The 14,762-nt window shown below is 38.2% G+C and overlaps 1 protein-coding gene across 1 annotated transcript in view; it reads right to left on the reverse strand.

The window, feature by feature from the left end:
• EFCAB5 (EF-hand calcium binding domain 5) overlaps positions 1–14,762 on the reverse strand; it is a 168,099-nt gene that overhangs the window by 146,892 nt on the left and 6,445 nt on the right. The window contains exons 2-4 of the mRNA XM_034640619.1: positions 8,394–8,443; positions 7,790–7,852; positions 6,730–6,814 (exon numbers count right to left, since the gene is read on the reverse strand). Coding sequence (XP_034496510.1) covers positions 6,730–6,814; positions 7,790–7,852; positions 8,394–8,435 — 190 coding nt within the window. The 5' untranslated portion in view covers positions 8,436–8,443. The remainder of the gene's footprint in view (positions 1–6,729; positions 6,815–7,789; positions 7,853–8,393; positions 8,444–14,762) is intronic.

A 14,762-nucleotide genomic window follows, 5' to 3' on the forward strand; every position in this document is an offset into this window, starting at 1 on the left:
TTATGAAGGTGAAAAGGAGCAGACAACAAACACACAGATAGGTTTCCAAGTAATACAGAAAGTCCGTCTGAGATGGAAGACCATGTATTTTTGTTGGTGTTAGCACATAGAATTGTATGACTTTTCCTAGCATAACTCTGGGTTCCCGGGACCTAGCTAACTCAGGCTCTGAACAATAAGCTATCAGATTTTTTATATATATGTATCGATGGCTGCTGAGGTGATTGGAATAAAAAACTTAATGGGAATATTAAGTTTTTTTCTGACATGGCCACGGAGATGAAGTAGTTTCAAGCCTTTACAAATATTACCCACTGGTCAATTTACTTCTGTGTGCCGAACAAAATATCAGTGCCTAGCTGAATCACAATAGGATCAGGGCCGTGTATTATTAAAGTCTTTTGCTTTTGTTACTTGTGGATGCAGAAGAAAAGAAGAAATAGATATGGAAATTATTTTTATAGTCATTATTTTTAAGATAAACAGAAAGTAGTTATTGATTTATGCCTCAATCATTAACTCTCATTAAATAGTAACAGTGCAGGGGCACCTGGGTGGTGCAGTCGTTAAGCGCCTGCCTTCAGCTCAGGGCGTGATCCCAGCGCTATGGGATCGAGCCCCACATCAGGCTCCTCTGCTATGAGCTTGCTTCTTCCTCTCCCACTCCCCCTGCTTGTGTTCCCTCTCTCGCTGGATGTCTCTCTCTCTGTCAAATAAAGAAGGAAAATCTTTAAAAAAAAAATAGTAACAGTGCAATGAAAGTGCAAAAGACTAGAACCTCCATAATATAGAGCAGCATTTTTTTAAATCTTATTTATTAGTAAATATTTAAGACCTGTAAATACAATGATGACATAATAGGTAGCCATGTATCTACTCTCAGTTTAAGAAAAAAATTACCTAAAAATTAAAGCCCTAAATACACCCCTACTTTAATAGAAACTCTATTCTGAATTTCATGTTTATCATTTCTCTGCATTTGGTTATCTTGTATCTAAGCAGTATAATATTATTCTTCTTGCTTTTAAATTTTATAAAAATGATTCCATGCCTGTGTATTCTGTGACCTTTTTGATACTTAATATTTTGTTTGGAAATTCATCTTTATTGACAAATGCAACTCTATCTCATCCATTCAAAATAATTTTTAAAAATTTTTATTTTGATTCCACTTAGTTAACATACAGTGTTATATTAATTTCAGGTGTACAATATAGTGATTTGACAATTCTATACATCACCCAGTGCTCATCATAACAAGTGCATGCCTTAATTCCCATCACCTATTTCACCCATTCCCCCATTCTTTCTTCATTTGTTTTGTTTCTTAAATTCCACTTATGAGTGAAATCACATGGTATTTGTCTTTCTCTGACTGACTTACTTCACTTAGCATTATACTCTAATTCCATCCATGCCATTACAAATGGCAAGATTGCATTCTTTTTGATGGCTGAAGAATATTCCATTGTATATATACTACATATTCTTTATCCATTTGTCTATTGATGGACACTTGGGCTGCTTCCATAGTTTGGCTATTGTAAATAATGTTGCAATAAATGTTGGGGTGCATGTATCCCTTCGAATTAGTGTTTTTGTATTCTTTGGGTAAATATCCAGTAGCGTGATTGTTGGATCATAAGGTAGTTCTATTTTTAACTTCTTGAGGAAACTCCATACTGTTTTCCTCAGTGGCTACACCAGTTTGCATTTCCACCAACAGTGCACAAGGGTTCCCCTTTCTCACATCCTCACCAACACCTGTTGTTTCTTGTGTTGTTGATTTTAGCCATTCTGACAGGTGTGTGGTGATATCTCATTGTAGTTTTGATTTGCATTTCCCTGATGATGAGTAATGTTGAATATCTTATCATGTGTCTGGATGTCTTCTTTGGAGAATGTCTGTTCATGTCTTCTACCCATTTCGTAATTGGAATATTTGGGTTTTGGGTATTGAGTTGTAGCAGTTCTTTATATATTTTGGATATTAACCCTTTATTGGGTATGTAATTTGCAAATATCTTCTTCCATTCTGTAAGTTGCCTTTTAGTTTTGTTGATTATTTCCTTCGCTGTGCAGAAGCATTTACTTTGATATAGTCCCAAGAGTGTATTTTTTTCTTTTGTTTTCCTTGCTTCAGGAGACATATCCAGAAAGAAGTTGCTACAGCCAAGATCAGAGTAGTTACTGCCTGTGCTCTCTTCTAGGATTTTTATGGTTTTAGTTCTCTCATTTAGGTCTTTCATCCATTTTGAGTTTATTTTCATGCATGGTATAAGAACGTAATTCAGTTTCATTCTTTTGCATGTTGCTGTCCAGTTTTCCCAACATCATTTGTTGAAGATACTTTTTCCCATTGGATATTCTTTCCTGCTTTGTTGAAGATTAATTGACCATATAATTGTGGATTTATTTCTGGATTTTCTGTTTCATTGATCTATGTGTCTATTTTTGTGTCAGTACCATACTGTTATGATTGCTACAGCTTTGTAATATAACTTGAAGTCTGGAATTGTGATGCCTCCAGCTTTGCTTTTCTTTTTCAAAATTGCTTTGGCTATTCAGGGTCCTTTAAGGTTCCATAATAATTTTAGAATTGTTTGTTCTAGTTCTGCGAAAAATGCTGTTGGTATTGTGATAGGGATTGCATTAAACCCATAGATTGCTTTGGGTAGTATAGACATTTTAACAATATTGTTCTTCCAATCATGAGCATGGAATGTCTTTATATTTCTTTGCGTCTTCTTCCATTTTTTCATCAGTGTTTTATAGTTTCAGAGTACAGGTCTTGCACCTCTTTGGTTAGGTTTATTCCTAGGTATCTTATTACAACTTTTGGTGCAGTTGTAACTAATTCATTCATTTTTCACTGCTTCATAGTATTTCATTATATGACTGTATTGCAATGTATTTATTCCTTCTCATTTTTGGGGGAGTTATCCACAAATATTTTAAAATTTGTTTTATTGATTTATTTAAAATTATCCCTAGCCTCATTGCGAATACTCTGAAGAATACTTTTAAATCCTACCTAGAGAGTATCCATCTTTATGCCCAGGAAAAAATTAAGTAGTGTATAAAGAAACTCTTGAAAAGCCAGTATTTCATCTAAAGAATGTCTTATGGCCAATACTGAATAGTATTTATGAACCTCCTCCCAAGTTTTTATTCCCTCTTTGGCTGATTCTCTTATTACAATATGGGGGCAGTAAGGAGGGTAGTATAATGCTCTTCCTTACCTCTCAGTTGGATTTGCCAACAAGTTAGCCACGTTTTTAAGGAGAATGGGATGTTTCCACTCTGGTTCATCACAATGCTCACTAATATACAGTGATTTTGTTGTTATTTTAAATAAGTGTAAAGAGAGCAATTCTTTAAAGTCTGCAGGTTCTAATGTTACTCTCTTTGCTTTTACCTCTCCGGCATAACCCAAAGAGGATCCTCTCCTGCTTTAAAGGTAGTGCTACCGATGTATAGCAACTTAATATCTACCCATCTGCCATGGTTCATATGTGTACTCACACATGAACTAGGACATTCTCTATCTTGCTGCAGACTGCTAGTGCTTCTCTAGTGTCCTTGGCTATGATAGTTTGCTAAGCAATAATCCTAGTGTTTGCACTGATATGTAGAGTGGAAGAAGATGTGTATTTGGTTACAACTCCAAACGCTTCTCTTAGAGCCATAAAACCAAGAAAAAAAAAAGGAGGCACAGCAATAGTAGGGTTAATAAATCAGAATTCTAAATAAGCCTATCTGCACTGTCTTCTGATTTAGTGACCTCTGAGTTCGAGGATCATAAATTACAGCACAGCCCAAGGGCAAATTAATTCTGAGGTTCAACTGAAAATAGTTTCAAACGGGTACTGGGTTTTTTAGCAGGTCTATGCTTGGACATTCCTAAATCTTTTACAGATTGATTGATTCATTATACATTCACTCAGTAATAATAATGCTTCATTTTGTGGCAGGCACTATGCTAAGCACTGGAATTCTTTTTCAGGATTACCTTCCTAAACTCTTCATAGCATTAAAAGCCTTTCAAATTCTTCCCCAACATGTACTCCTTCACCCCTGTATTAATCCACCTTCTAACATACAAAGACTTATTCAGGTACTTCAGGCATAAATGCTTTCAACTAAATAAGTAGGGACACAAAAGAATTCCATATTAATATTTTGAAAGGTCCATCCTTCAAAGTGACTTTTATCATTTCTTGCACTTAGTTCATGGCTCCCTGCTGGGCATGGCCTCAGTACAAACCTATTTTAGGACATATTTAGGAATGAATTATTATCCACGTTATAATAAGCTTTAGCAGATTCTTTCTTCACAAGAGGGCTTATAACATTAGTGGGACTGGCTGATGATTAAACTGGTGCAAATTGACCCAGCAGGGCTACTCAACTAAATGTATGATGTTCTCCTTAAATACAAGCCACGTCTGAAACTCAGCTGGCTTGATTCTTAACATTTGTACAGAAGGTAGAATGACTATAAAAAAGGAGGAAAAGAAGCACTATTAAATACTGTTGGAATTAAGATTCAATAGTTATAAGAAAATGCTTTTTCCTACAAAACTTTGTTAATCTTAGGGCTATGAAATAAGAACAGAGTTGAGCAAACATTTTCTCTCTTTTTTTAATATTTTATTTTTAAGTTATCTCTATACCCAACATGGGGCTCGAACTTAAATCCCCAAGATCAAAAGTCGCATGCTCTACTGACTGAGCCAGCCAGGCACCCTGAGCAAACATATTTTCAAAGAAACAACTTCCCAAAATAAAAGTTAAGCTCATACCCTGAAAAGTACAATAACTAGGGTAAAGAAATGAGGAATTCATATGAACACTTAAACACAAAATTTTCTTTGCAAAGATATGTATTTGAGTGCATTCTGAGAGCTGCCTGACAAGACGTTATTTTAATTTTGAAAGTATATAACAAGAATAAAGACATTTCCTTTGGTATGTTGAAACTGCATTAACAGTTCCTATTCCCACTTTTTAGACACACACACACACACACACGTTTACAAAGAGAGATTTAAAATATTAGGTTTAATAGTGACTGGTCACTGAATAAATAAGTACATTGCATTACAACTGATACTGCAATAAGCAACTGCAATGTTTTCAGTATATATCATATACTGGGATGAATAGACTTAAACAAAACACACTTACATGAGAGACTATGGACTGTGAGAGGCAAACTGAGGACTTCAGAGGGGAGGGGGTGGGGGAAGGGGATAGCCTGGTGATGGGTAGTAGGGAGGGCACGTATTGCATGGTGCACTGGGTGTTATACGCAACTAATGAAGCATCAAACTTTACATCGGAATCTGGGGATGTACTGTATGGTGATTAACACAATATAATAAAATAAAATTTAAAAAAAAAAAAAAAAAAAACACACTTACCTCTACCATATGTTGAAAAGCCATAACAGAAATTGAAAGTACAAGAACAGGAAATACCACAAACTCTTGATTGATAAGTTTTCTAGAGGGAATACATGTATGAAGTTTTACACGTGCAAATTTGGTCACAAACTGATTAAAACAAAAACCTAATTAAATTTATAGAATTATGTTTGGCATGTTTAAAATGAAAGTGTTCTTTTAAAAATCTGGCTGAAGGGCACCTGGCTGGCTCAGTCAGAAGAGGGTGCAACTCTTGATCTCAGGGTCATAAGTTCAAGCCCCACCTTGCATGTTAGAGATTACTAAAAATAAATAAATAAACTTTAAAAAAAAACCTGGCTGAAATGATTAAGGTAAAGGTAAAGTATATTCAGCGGTAATGGTGGCGGAGGGTGGGAGTAAAATCAAGAAACTGGTGCTGGGGGGAGAGGCAGGTGGAGAAGGACTTCCCGAGAAACTTTTTAAAAGTTAGTGAAGCTATGAAAATATTACATTTTACAATTAAAACAATAAGTATTGGAAAGTTTGGTTCTTGATGTGTATTTATTATAATGTACGTTAATAAGAAAAAATAGTAAATAATTGCTTTTAATTGGTTTAAGAGACAGAAAACCCTTTGGAGAAAAATAAGCACCTAAAAGTTATAAGTAGCATCTATATACCAATTTATAGTTTAGAAAATGCTTTAATAATTATTATTGTAATTCGATCAATCTCAGCCTAGCACATACTAAACACTTAACATTTTAAACTGAATAGTAGCAAATTTCAATTAATTAAAATTGTTAAATTTCCGATAGTGTCAAGAATTTTTATTGCACAGGATTTCACTACATATCTGAAGTTAGAAGAACTGTAGTGAAAGGGATGAATGTCTTTCACACTTGTTTTTGTCTTAGATCCTATAAATTTCCAATGTGCATAATTATGTGGGATTTGGGTTAAGGATGGGGCTAGAAGTCAAACAGAAAAAAATATGTGGTCAAGTACAGAAGTAAAAGGAGAAACAAACAAACAAAAAGCCCACCAAATCACTTGTGTTCTTCATTTTATTTTTGCATTAATGGGTATGTGTCAGGCAGCTCTCAGTTAAATTTTCTCTTTAAGCATGAGATGAATAAAGTTGCCTCAAAAGTATTAATAGATGGTGTGGGGAATGTATTTTTAACTATTTCCCAAATTGTATTTCAAATACCCCGGGATTATATTTTTTTTAAAGGTAAAATCTTACGGAATGCATCCCCAATGAAAATATAATTGTTTTAAATTCCACAGTGTAGGGGAAAGGCTAGTTCTCTACCTTGGGATTTGATTTCAGCCGCTGCTGTTTCTGCCACGTTGCTTCTTGTGTCTAATGCAGAACTGCCGGGTACACTCTGTGAACTCTGAAAGGAGAAAAGAAACATCAATTTCAAAATGAGTTACTTTTCCTCAAAGTTGCATCAACTCTCCCAGTTAAAGAATGCAGATAAATGCCTTGTAGGAGTTACCGAACATACCTGCTTAATTTTTCGAGAATTTAATGCTGTGTATTAGAAGCAAAGATCACAGTCTTAACTGCATCAACAAGATAAAATGCATTGGCTCAACATGTCATCCCATCTTCCTGTGGCTAAAAAGTGATATGCTAAGAATATTATTCCAGATGTACTTTAATCCTCAAAAGTATGGTGTAAGTTACACAATACTTTCTAGAAAAATAATTTGAGACCACCACATAGTGAAATCGGAATTTTGAAAATGCTATTGTTTTACTATTAGAATCACTTTCCATGTTTGTGATGGAAAGAAAAAATATTTCATCTTAACTGAAGAAATTAAAGATTAGTTTTATGAATAAATGATGGCAAAATAGCTTTTTGTGCTCATGCTGATGTGGTCTTGTTTATTTTGTTTTCATGCTGGTATAGTTTAAAAGAATGATAATAGAATATCTTTAAGACTTATATTAATGAACTTAAAGGTGAATCATATTTTTCATTGCCTCCCCTTTTCTATAGAATGTTCTTGAACTCTTGTATTCAAATAAACACAAAGTAACTTAAATTATTAACATGGGAATCATATTTTCAGAACGAATAGTGAAGTTCCTCTAAAAACTGGTGGTTATTGTACTCAGGGTAATAGTTCTGATTTTAGAAATCACCCTTTATTTACCTATAATTATAATAGTTTTTCACAAATAATTTATGTGTCCATGGAAGCTTCCTGCAACTGACTCAACTGAGTCAGCTTCAGGCTCTTTTCCATTTGCCATTTTGTTTAATCTTTTTGAATACCCACATACTTTCTTCTTAAGAAAATTAATTTGTCCAGTTTACTTTCCGACATTAACATCTGATTATTCATGAAAACTCTACCTCGGTAGGCTCTTCCACTTCAGTTGCTTCCTCTTTCCTTTCCTTGTCTTCTTTTCCATTTTCCTGAAATGGAAACAGTGTTAGTAGTGGTATCCAAAAGAAGCTAAAGATAAAACTAACATCTTATACTCTAGTATAGTAAGCTTTTTATGTAAAAAAAATTTACATAACGGGCAAACACCATACCAAATAAAATCACACAAAGTAGATGTAGTAACAAATTCAAACAGTGGCAGACTTGTTATAAATGTCAACCAACTAGAAGCAGACTACTATGACTCAGCTATTATTTGACCCCTCCAACCCCTTTTTCTTTAAGTAGACTACACACCCAGCATGGAGCCCAACTCGGGGCTTAAACTCATGATCCTGAGATCAAGACTGAGCTGAGATCAAGAGTCGGATGCTTAACCAACTGAGCCACCCATGGACCCCTGACCCTCTTTCTTTCAGCACTTTTGTCACAACCTGAAGCAGAATACATCAACTAAAAAGAGAAATAATTAAATGATAAAATATGATATTGCCTCTCAATTTTCTCAAGAATGTTGACTCTCAAATCCTCTCATAGTTAAGTGGTTAGAAACCTATGTAAGCCAGGTACCTGAGCAGGTTTGGGGTCCTCTTGAGATGCTGACTCACTCATCTAGGCGACTGAAAGGTATCATCAAATGGTAGGGAAAAGTATTACCAGACCAATATTAATAACAAAAGGAGAGAAAGAAAATATTAATAAACAACAAAAAGTACTGCAGAAGACCGAAATCACCTCCAACCACCAATGCATCCCACCATTCTATTGAATGGTAAGTTCTCAACTGCTAAACTTTTCAAACTCTTCTACTGTTATTGCTGTTGTTACTGGCCAAAACTAGATTAGCGCTAGGCTAGTGCCCAGGGAGACAGGAGAACTCAACCATTAATAATCACCACCATTACCATTTAAAAAAGACACACACACACACACCAGCAGCAGTAATGCAAGCGAATTTTTAAAAACATTATTATCATCCTCATTAATTTTTGAAATAACAATTCAGATGAGGTGAAGTGAAACTTTGATGGCTACCGAACTCATTTGAGAAAGGCATACAGACTTTAGTGTAATAATCTTACTACAAAGCATTTTTTTGAATGAGGAGTTCTGAGAGGAAGGTGATTTATCTTGTTTATTTATTCATATTAAGGAATTAAAGTGGATAATTATCAGAGTCACTGCAAATGACTACAGATTCAGTCACAAATTATCAAAATCACTGGTGTGCCAAAAATCATTTAAGGATTTGTGAATATTTAGTCTTGGTACTATGTAAAAAGTAAATTTTATATCTGTGGCCTCTACCTCTAGGGCGGTTACAATCTAGGGACTATTTAATTTGAAATGGTATCTTCATACTGTGCTAGAGTATTTGCATTTCTTTTTATCAGCACATGTTCTAGTTGAATAAACCAAAATTACTGCCTTTGGAGATGATGGATTCCAACACTTTGGAATAGCTGCCTCACAGCCTTTTTGAAGCAGTTCATAAATAATAGATATATAAATAGATTTCTTTGGTAGGTCCCAATTGTTCATTCTCACAGACTGCTTTCTCGGCTTATGGTGTCCATCTCCTGAAATTGCTAGGAAGCTACCTTCCATTTCTTTCAAAATCAGTTTTGTTTGGATGCACCAAGATAAATCCAATGCAATAAACCTTTATTGGGTGCCTTCTCTAAGCAGGCAGACATTGGGGTTGTAAAGATGAGTAAGACCTGTGCTCAGGGAGACAGGAAAACTTCTTTTGAAGAGTTCCTAGTTTAGGATGGAAAAAAGGATAAAGAGATGCAATTCAATCTGCAAAGTGCAAAAGTAGAGGTGCATATAAAATGCTAAGGAACACAGAGGGGTAAGCAATTACTTTTCCCAGGGAGGTCAGAGAGGTTTTCACAAAAAGATAAATTTCTAAACTGGATTTTAATGGACTAATAAGACATTTTTGTGTAAAGAAGAGGGGAAGAGTATTTGAGGCAGAAGGAGCAATACACACTAGGGTATGCAAGTTCAAAAAGTGAAGAATTCATGGAGCAGAGCATAGTTATATTAAAAGAAAATGGAAGGAGAGGCAGTTGAAAAGGTCACTTTTCAATCTGTAAAGGTTAATCATGCTGAATCAAGGAGTTTGGACTTTACTCTGTGCTTTTTAAGCACCGGATAGCTGTGATCAAATTGGTATCTTTAAAGTTACCGCTGCCAGCAAAGACTAGAATTATGAAACACTGGGGGGAAGAGAGAATGAAGGTAGATTTTGCACCTAAAATGTTGCACCTGCGGGAAATGGCCCTCACTCTAGTCAAGTCCTGCCAGATATTGCCAATACCCTAATCATATCCCCTCAGCTTCACTTTTTCAGTACATGCAGATGGTTTCTAACCACAAGCACCTAAAATTCTGTCTGAGCATTTCCCGCCAGTCCAAATGTGGGGATAGGCAAGAAGTGCTTGGGACTTGATATCTAATAGGAGAAGCCCTCAGCCAGTGATGGAAAGGAAGTTGCATATAGTCCCATGTGGGTTCCAGAGTGGGGAACTCCAGAGTTCCCCAATGGGTTAGAGCTTCAGTTGCCTACCAGTGCAACTTGCCCAATAATACAGGCTTCCTTCACTTTTCTGTATTACTTCCATACTCCCTTACCATTGTTTCCTGGAATCACCTCATAAATGAACTTACACTCACCTCTTTGGATCAGGGTCTATTCTGAGGGAACCTAAACTAAAACAGATATGATAATCAGGATTGGGGGGGAAATTGAATCTAAAGTGTGAAAGAGAAATAGTTAAGGTTCACTGAGTGTTTTTTTCATATTTACAAGACTGAATGGATGATGATGCCATTAAGTGAAATAAGGAAAAGAGAGGAAAATCAGGTTGGGAGAATGATAAGAGTTTGAGTTTGGAGGTGTTAACACATTTAAGACACCTGCTCAGTAGTCTAATAGAAGTTTCCAGTAAGAATCTTACTGACACTGAAATATATTATGGTGCATTGGTAGGAAGTTATGCAGAATCAAGCCCATTAGAAAATGATAGAAGCACTGTCCAGTCTGAACAGTACAAACTTGCATTTTAATTACTCATAGTGCAGAGCATTCTGCACACCTCATATTCCCATTCATGAGATTCTAGAGTCATTCTACTTAGATTGTCAGCTATAAGACAGAGTTTTTGTGAATCTGATAAGGGCCCTTTATATGCATTCCCAATAGATTTATAAATTGGTGAATTGCAGCATTTGGCATCTTGATTGGCAAGACTGTCAGTCATATATGAAAGGGTAGCCAGTTATCCTTGAGGAAGGGGTTTCCCAAGGTAAGAGAGAAATCATACACAATTCTGATTTGTCAGACTAATAGAAGATCAGAAATGTCATTTAGCTAGATTTCCATGAGTCTTAAACCCCTGGGTATTGACAGAAAAATGCATTTGCAGGAGGATGCTAGTAGAGCTCACCCAATAAGAATATCTTCTAGTAGAAGGAAAAAAAAGCTAAAGAAAAACACTTGCTGATGAACACTTAAAGGTAAGCCAGGAAAGAAAAGCCAGGGTAAGAGAGGGGTAACTGCTGAGAATGGCAGGAGATTCCTGCAGCTATTCACCATCACGCTGTTGGCTTGACTCCCATTATCAGCCTCTACCACTGTGCATATGCTACAGCAAGCTCCTGCAGCCCCACAAGTATATGCCAATGGCCAAAGTCTGTACAGCTATTGGTGGGTCTGGATTGAACCTTAACCCCTGTCATTGGTCTGCACAGCTCCACTCACTTTCAGTTAACCCTACAGTTGTGCGCCCTCAAGACACCAGCTCCAACTTCCATCACTGGCCTCCCCTGTCAAACTTGTGCCTACAGCTAGCCCCTATAGTCACACATGTACAAATTGACAGCCAGAGCCACTGCAGCTGCCTGTGTGCCTGCAGTTGGCCCCAGCCCCTGCTGTGGGCCCTAGCCTTCACCACTGCACATCTATCTGCAACTGGCCACTGCAGCCAGCCTCCTCAACTGGCCCCACAGCCAACTGTGTGCACACCACTGGCTATGGCCACCATCATTGTCTGGCATGGTCCCTAGCCAGTAGACTGGAGGTTCTGTTAAAGAATCCAACAGTCCTGGGGCGCCCCGGTGGTTCAGTCAGTTAAGCATCTGACTCTTGACTTTGGCTCAGGTCCTGATCTCAGTGTCCTGGGATTGAGCCCTATGTCAGGCTCCATGCTCAGCAGGGAGACTGCTTTAGGATTATTCCCCTCTCCCTCTGCCCCTCCCCCCACTCACGCTCTCTCTCTAAAATAAAATAAATCTTAAAAAAAAAAAGAATCCAACAATTGCAGCCATTGTGTACTGCCTGTAGCTCTCACCAAGGATCATGCAGTCGTTGATGTCATGGACCATAGCTTCCTGAGTCAATGAGACACCATGCCACTCCCACCCATCCCCATCTACAGGCACTACATGCCCTCACACTTGGCATCCTGCAGCACTAGACCAAGGGTCACAGCATGTTCCAGCACACCCCCAACCACAGGTGAAGGTCTTTCCTTACCAAAGTCATTCCATAAAATCTGGAAGAAGTGACTCTTCTTCAAACACACAAACACCTACAAAAGTGATAGGAATCACAAAGAATCAAGGAAACATGACACCACTAAAGGAACACAGTAAACTTCCAATAACAGACCCCAAGGAAGCAGAGATTCATAAATTACCTAACAAAGAATTCAAAATAATTGTTTTTAATAATTGTTTTAAAGTTGCTCAGAAATGCTACAAGAGAACAGAGATAAACTGTTTGATGAAATAAGAAAATAATAAAAGAATGAAATGATAAGTTCCACAAAGAGAAAAACATAAAAAGAACACCAGAAATTTTAGAGCTGGAGAATACAAGGACTGAAATGAAGAATTCAGTGAAGAGCTTCAATAGCAGACTAGACCAAGCAGAAGAAAGAATCAGTGAATCTGAACACAGATATTATTATTTTATTATTATTATTATTAAAGTATAGTTGATACACAATGTTAAATTAGTTTCAGGTGTACAACATAGTAATTTGATGAGTCTATATACTATGTTATGCTCACCACAGGTGTAGTTATCATCTGTTACCATACAATGCTATTATAATACCATTGACTATATTCCCTATGCTGTACTTTTTATCCCTGTGACTTATTCATTCCATAGCTGGAAGCCTGTGTCTCCCACTCCCTTTACCTATTTTGCCCATCCCTCAATTCTCTCTCCTGTGACAAGTATCTCTTTGTTCTCTGTATTGATGAGTTTGTTTTTGCTTTTTGTTTATTTGTGTTGTTTTTTAAGATTCTACATATAAGTAAAATCATGTGGTATCCTTTCTTTGACTTATCTCATTTAGTATACCCTCTTGGGTCCATCCATGTTGTCACAAATGACAAGATCTCATTCTTTTTTTTTTTTAAGATTTTATTTATTTATTTATTTGACAAAGAGAGACAGCAAGAGAGGGAACAAAAGCAAGGGGAGTAGGAGAGGGAGAAGCAGGCTTCCCGGAAAGCAGGGAGCCCAATGCGGGGCTCGATTCCAGGACCCTGGGATCATGACCTGAGCTGAAGGCAGATGCTTAACAGCTGAGCCACCCAGGTGCCCCACAAGATCTCATTCTATTTTTATGGCTGAGTAATATTCCTGTGTGTGTGTGTCTGTGTGTGTGTGTGTCATCTTCTTTATCCATTCATCTATTGGTGGACACTTGGGTTGCTTTCACATCTTGGTTACTGTAAGTAACGCTGCAATAAACATAGGGGTGCATATATCTTTTCAAATTAACATTTTCCTTTTTTGGGAGATAAATACAGTAGGAATACAGATCATTTGAAATGATCCAGTCAGAGAAAAGCAAAGGGAAAAAAATGAAGGAGAATGAAGAAAGCCTATGGGATTGATGGGACACCATTAAGAGAAACTATGTATTATGAGAGTCTAACGAGAGGGAGAAAGGGGCAGAAAGCTTATTTTAAAAAATATGTCTGAGAACTTCCCAAATCTGGGGTGATATTTGCACATCCAAATTCATGAAGTTCACAGGTCTGCAAACAAATTCAACCCAAAGACATCTTCCCGGGACACACTGTAATAAAACTGTTAAAAAACAAAGACAATGATTAATCTTGAAAGCAGCAATAGAAAAGAAGTATGTCCTGCACCAGGGAGCGGGAGGACCTCGGACCCGCACGCTTGAGACAGCAGACTGAGAACGGGAGCTCCGGGAGCGCGCGCAGGGCGGCTGGCGGCTGGCGGGCCACCTGCACCAGGGAGCGGGCGGACCCGCACCCTGGAAACAGCAGACTGAGTCCGTGAGCCGGGAGCGTGCGCCACCAAGCATCTCACAGCTCCAGTGTGCTCACTGGATTCAGGCTGAGACCAGGAGCTCCGGGAGCGTGCACTGGGCGGCTGGCGGCTGGCGGCTGGCGGCTGAAGGGCCACCTGCATGGGGGAGCAGGCGGACTCGCGGTCAGCACCCGCGAGACACCAGACGGAGACCGGGAGCTCCGGGAGCCCATGCGGGGCGGCTGGCGACTGGCGGCTGGTGGGGTTGGAAACACAAAGGACAGAGACGCGCCGGCCCTGGAAGTGAGGGCTGGGACGCCGGGTGTGGGGCGCACAGCCTGGGATGCTGCAGGGTTGAGCAGCACCAACAGAAACAGAGTTAAAGTGGCCAGAACACCAGTGGAGAACGATCTGCGATCCCTCTGTTCTGAGACAGAGGCTGAATTTCAGCNTTCTGAGACAGAGGCTGAATTTCAGCCGCTGCTGCTCTGACTCTCAGAAGAGGCATAGCAAACTGCCAGGGAAAGCCGCCAGAAAACAAAAGCCTGGAAATACCAGCTCACAGGGAGCCCATCCCCATCCCCCCTTGCAGGGGACACGGAGACTCTACCCAAACAGAGTTTTTTGAGTAC

The sequence above is a fragment of the Ailuropoda melanoleuca genome, chromosome 13, assembly GCF_002007445.2.
Source record: "Ailuropoda melanoleuca isolate Jingjing chromosome 13, ASM200744v2, whole genome shotgun sequence".
Lineage (NCBI taxonomy): Eukaryota > Metazoa > Chordata > Mammalia > Carnivora > Ursidae > Ailuropoda > Ailuropoda melanoleuca.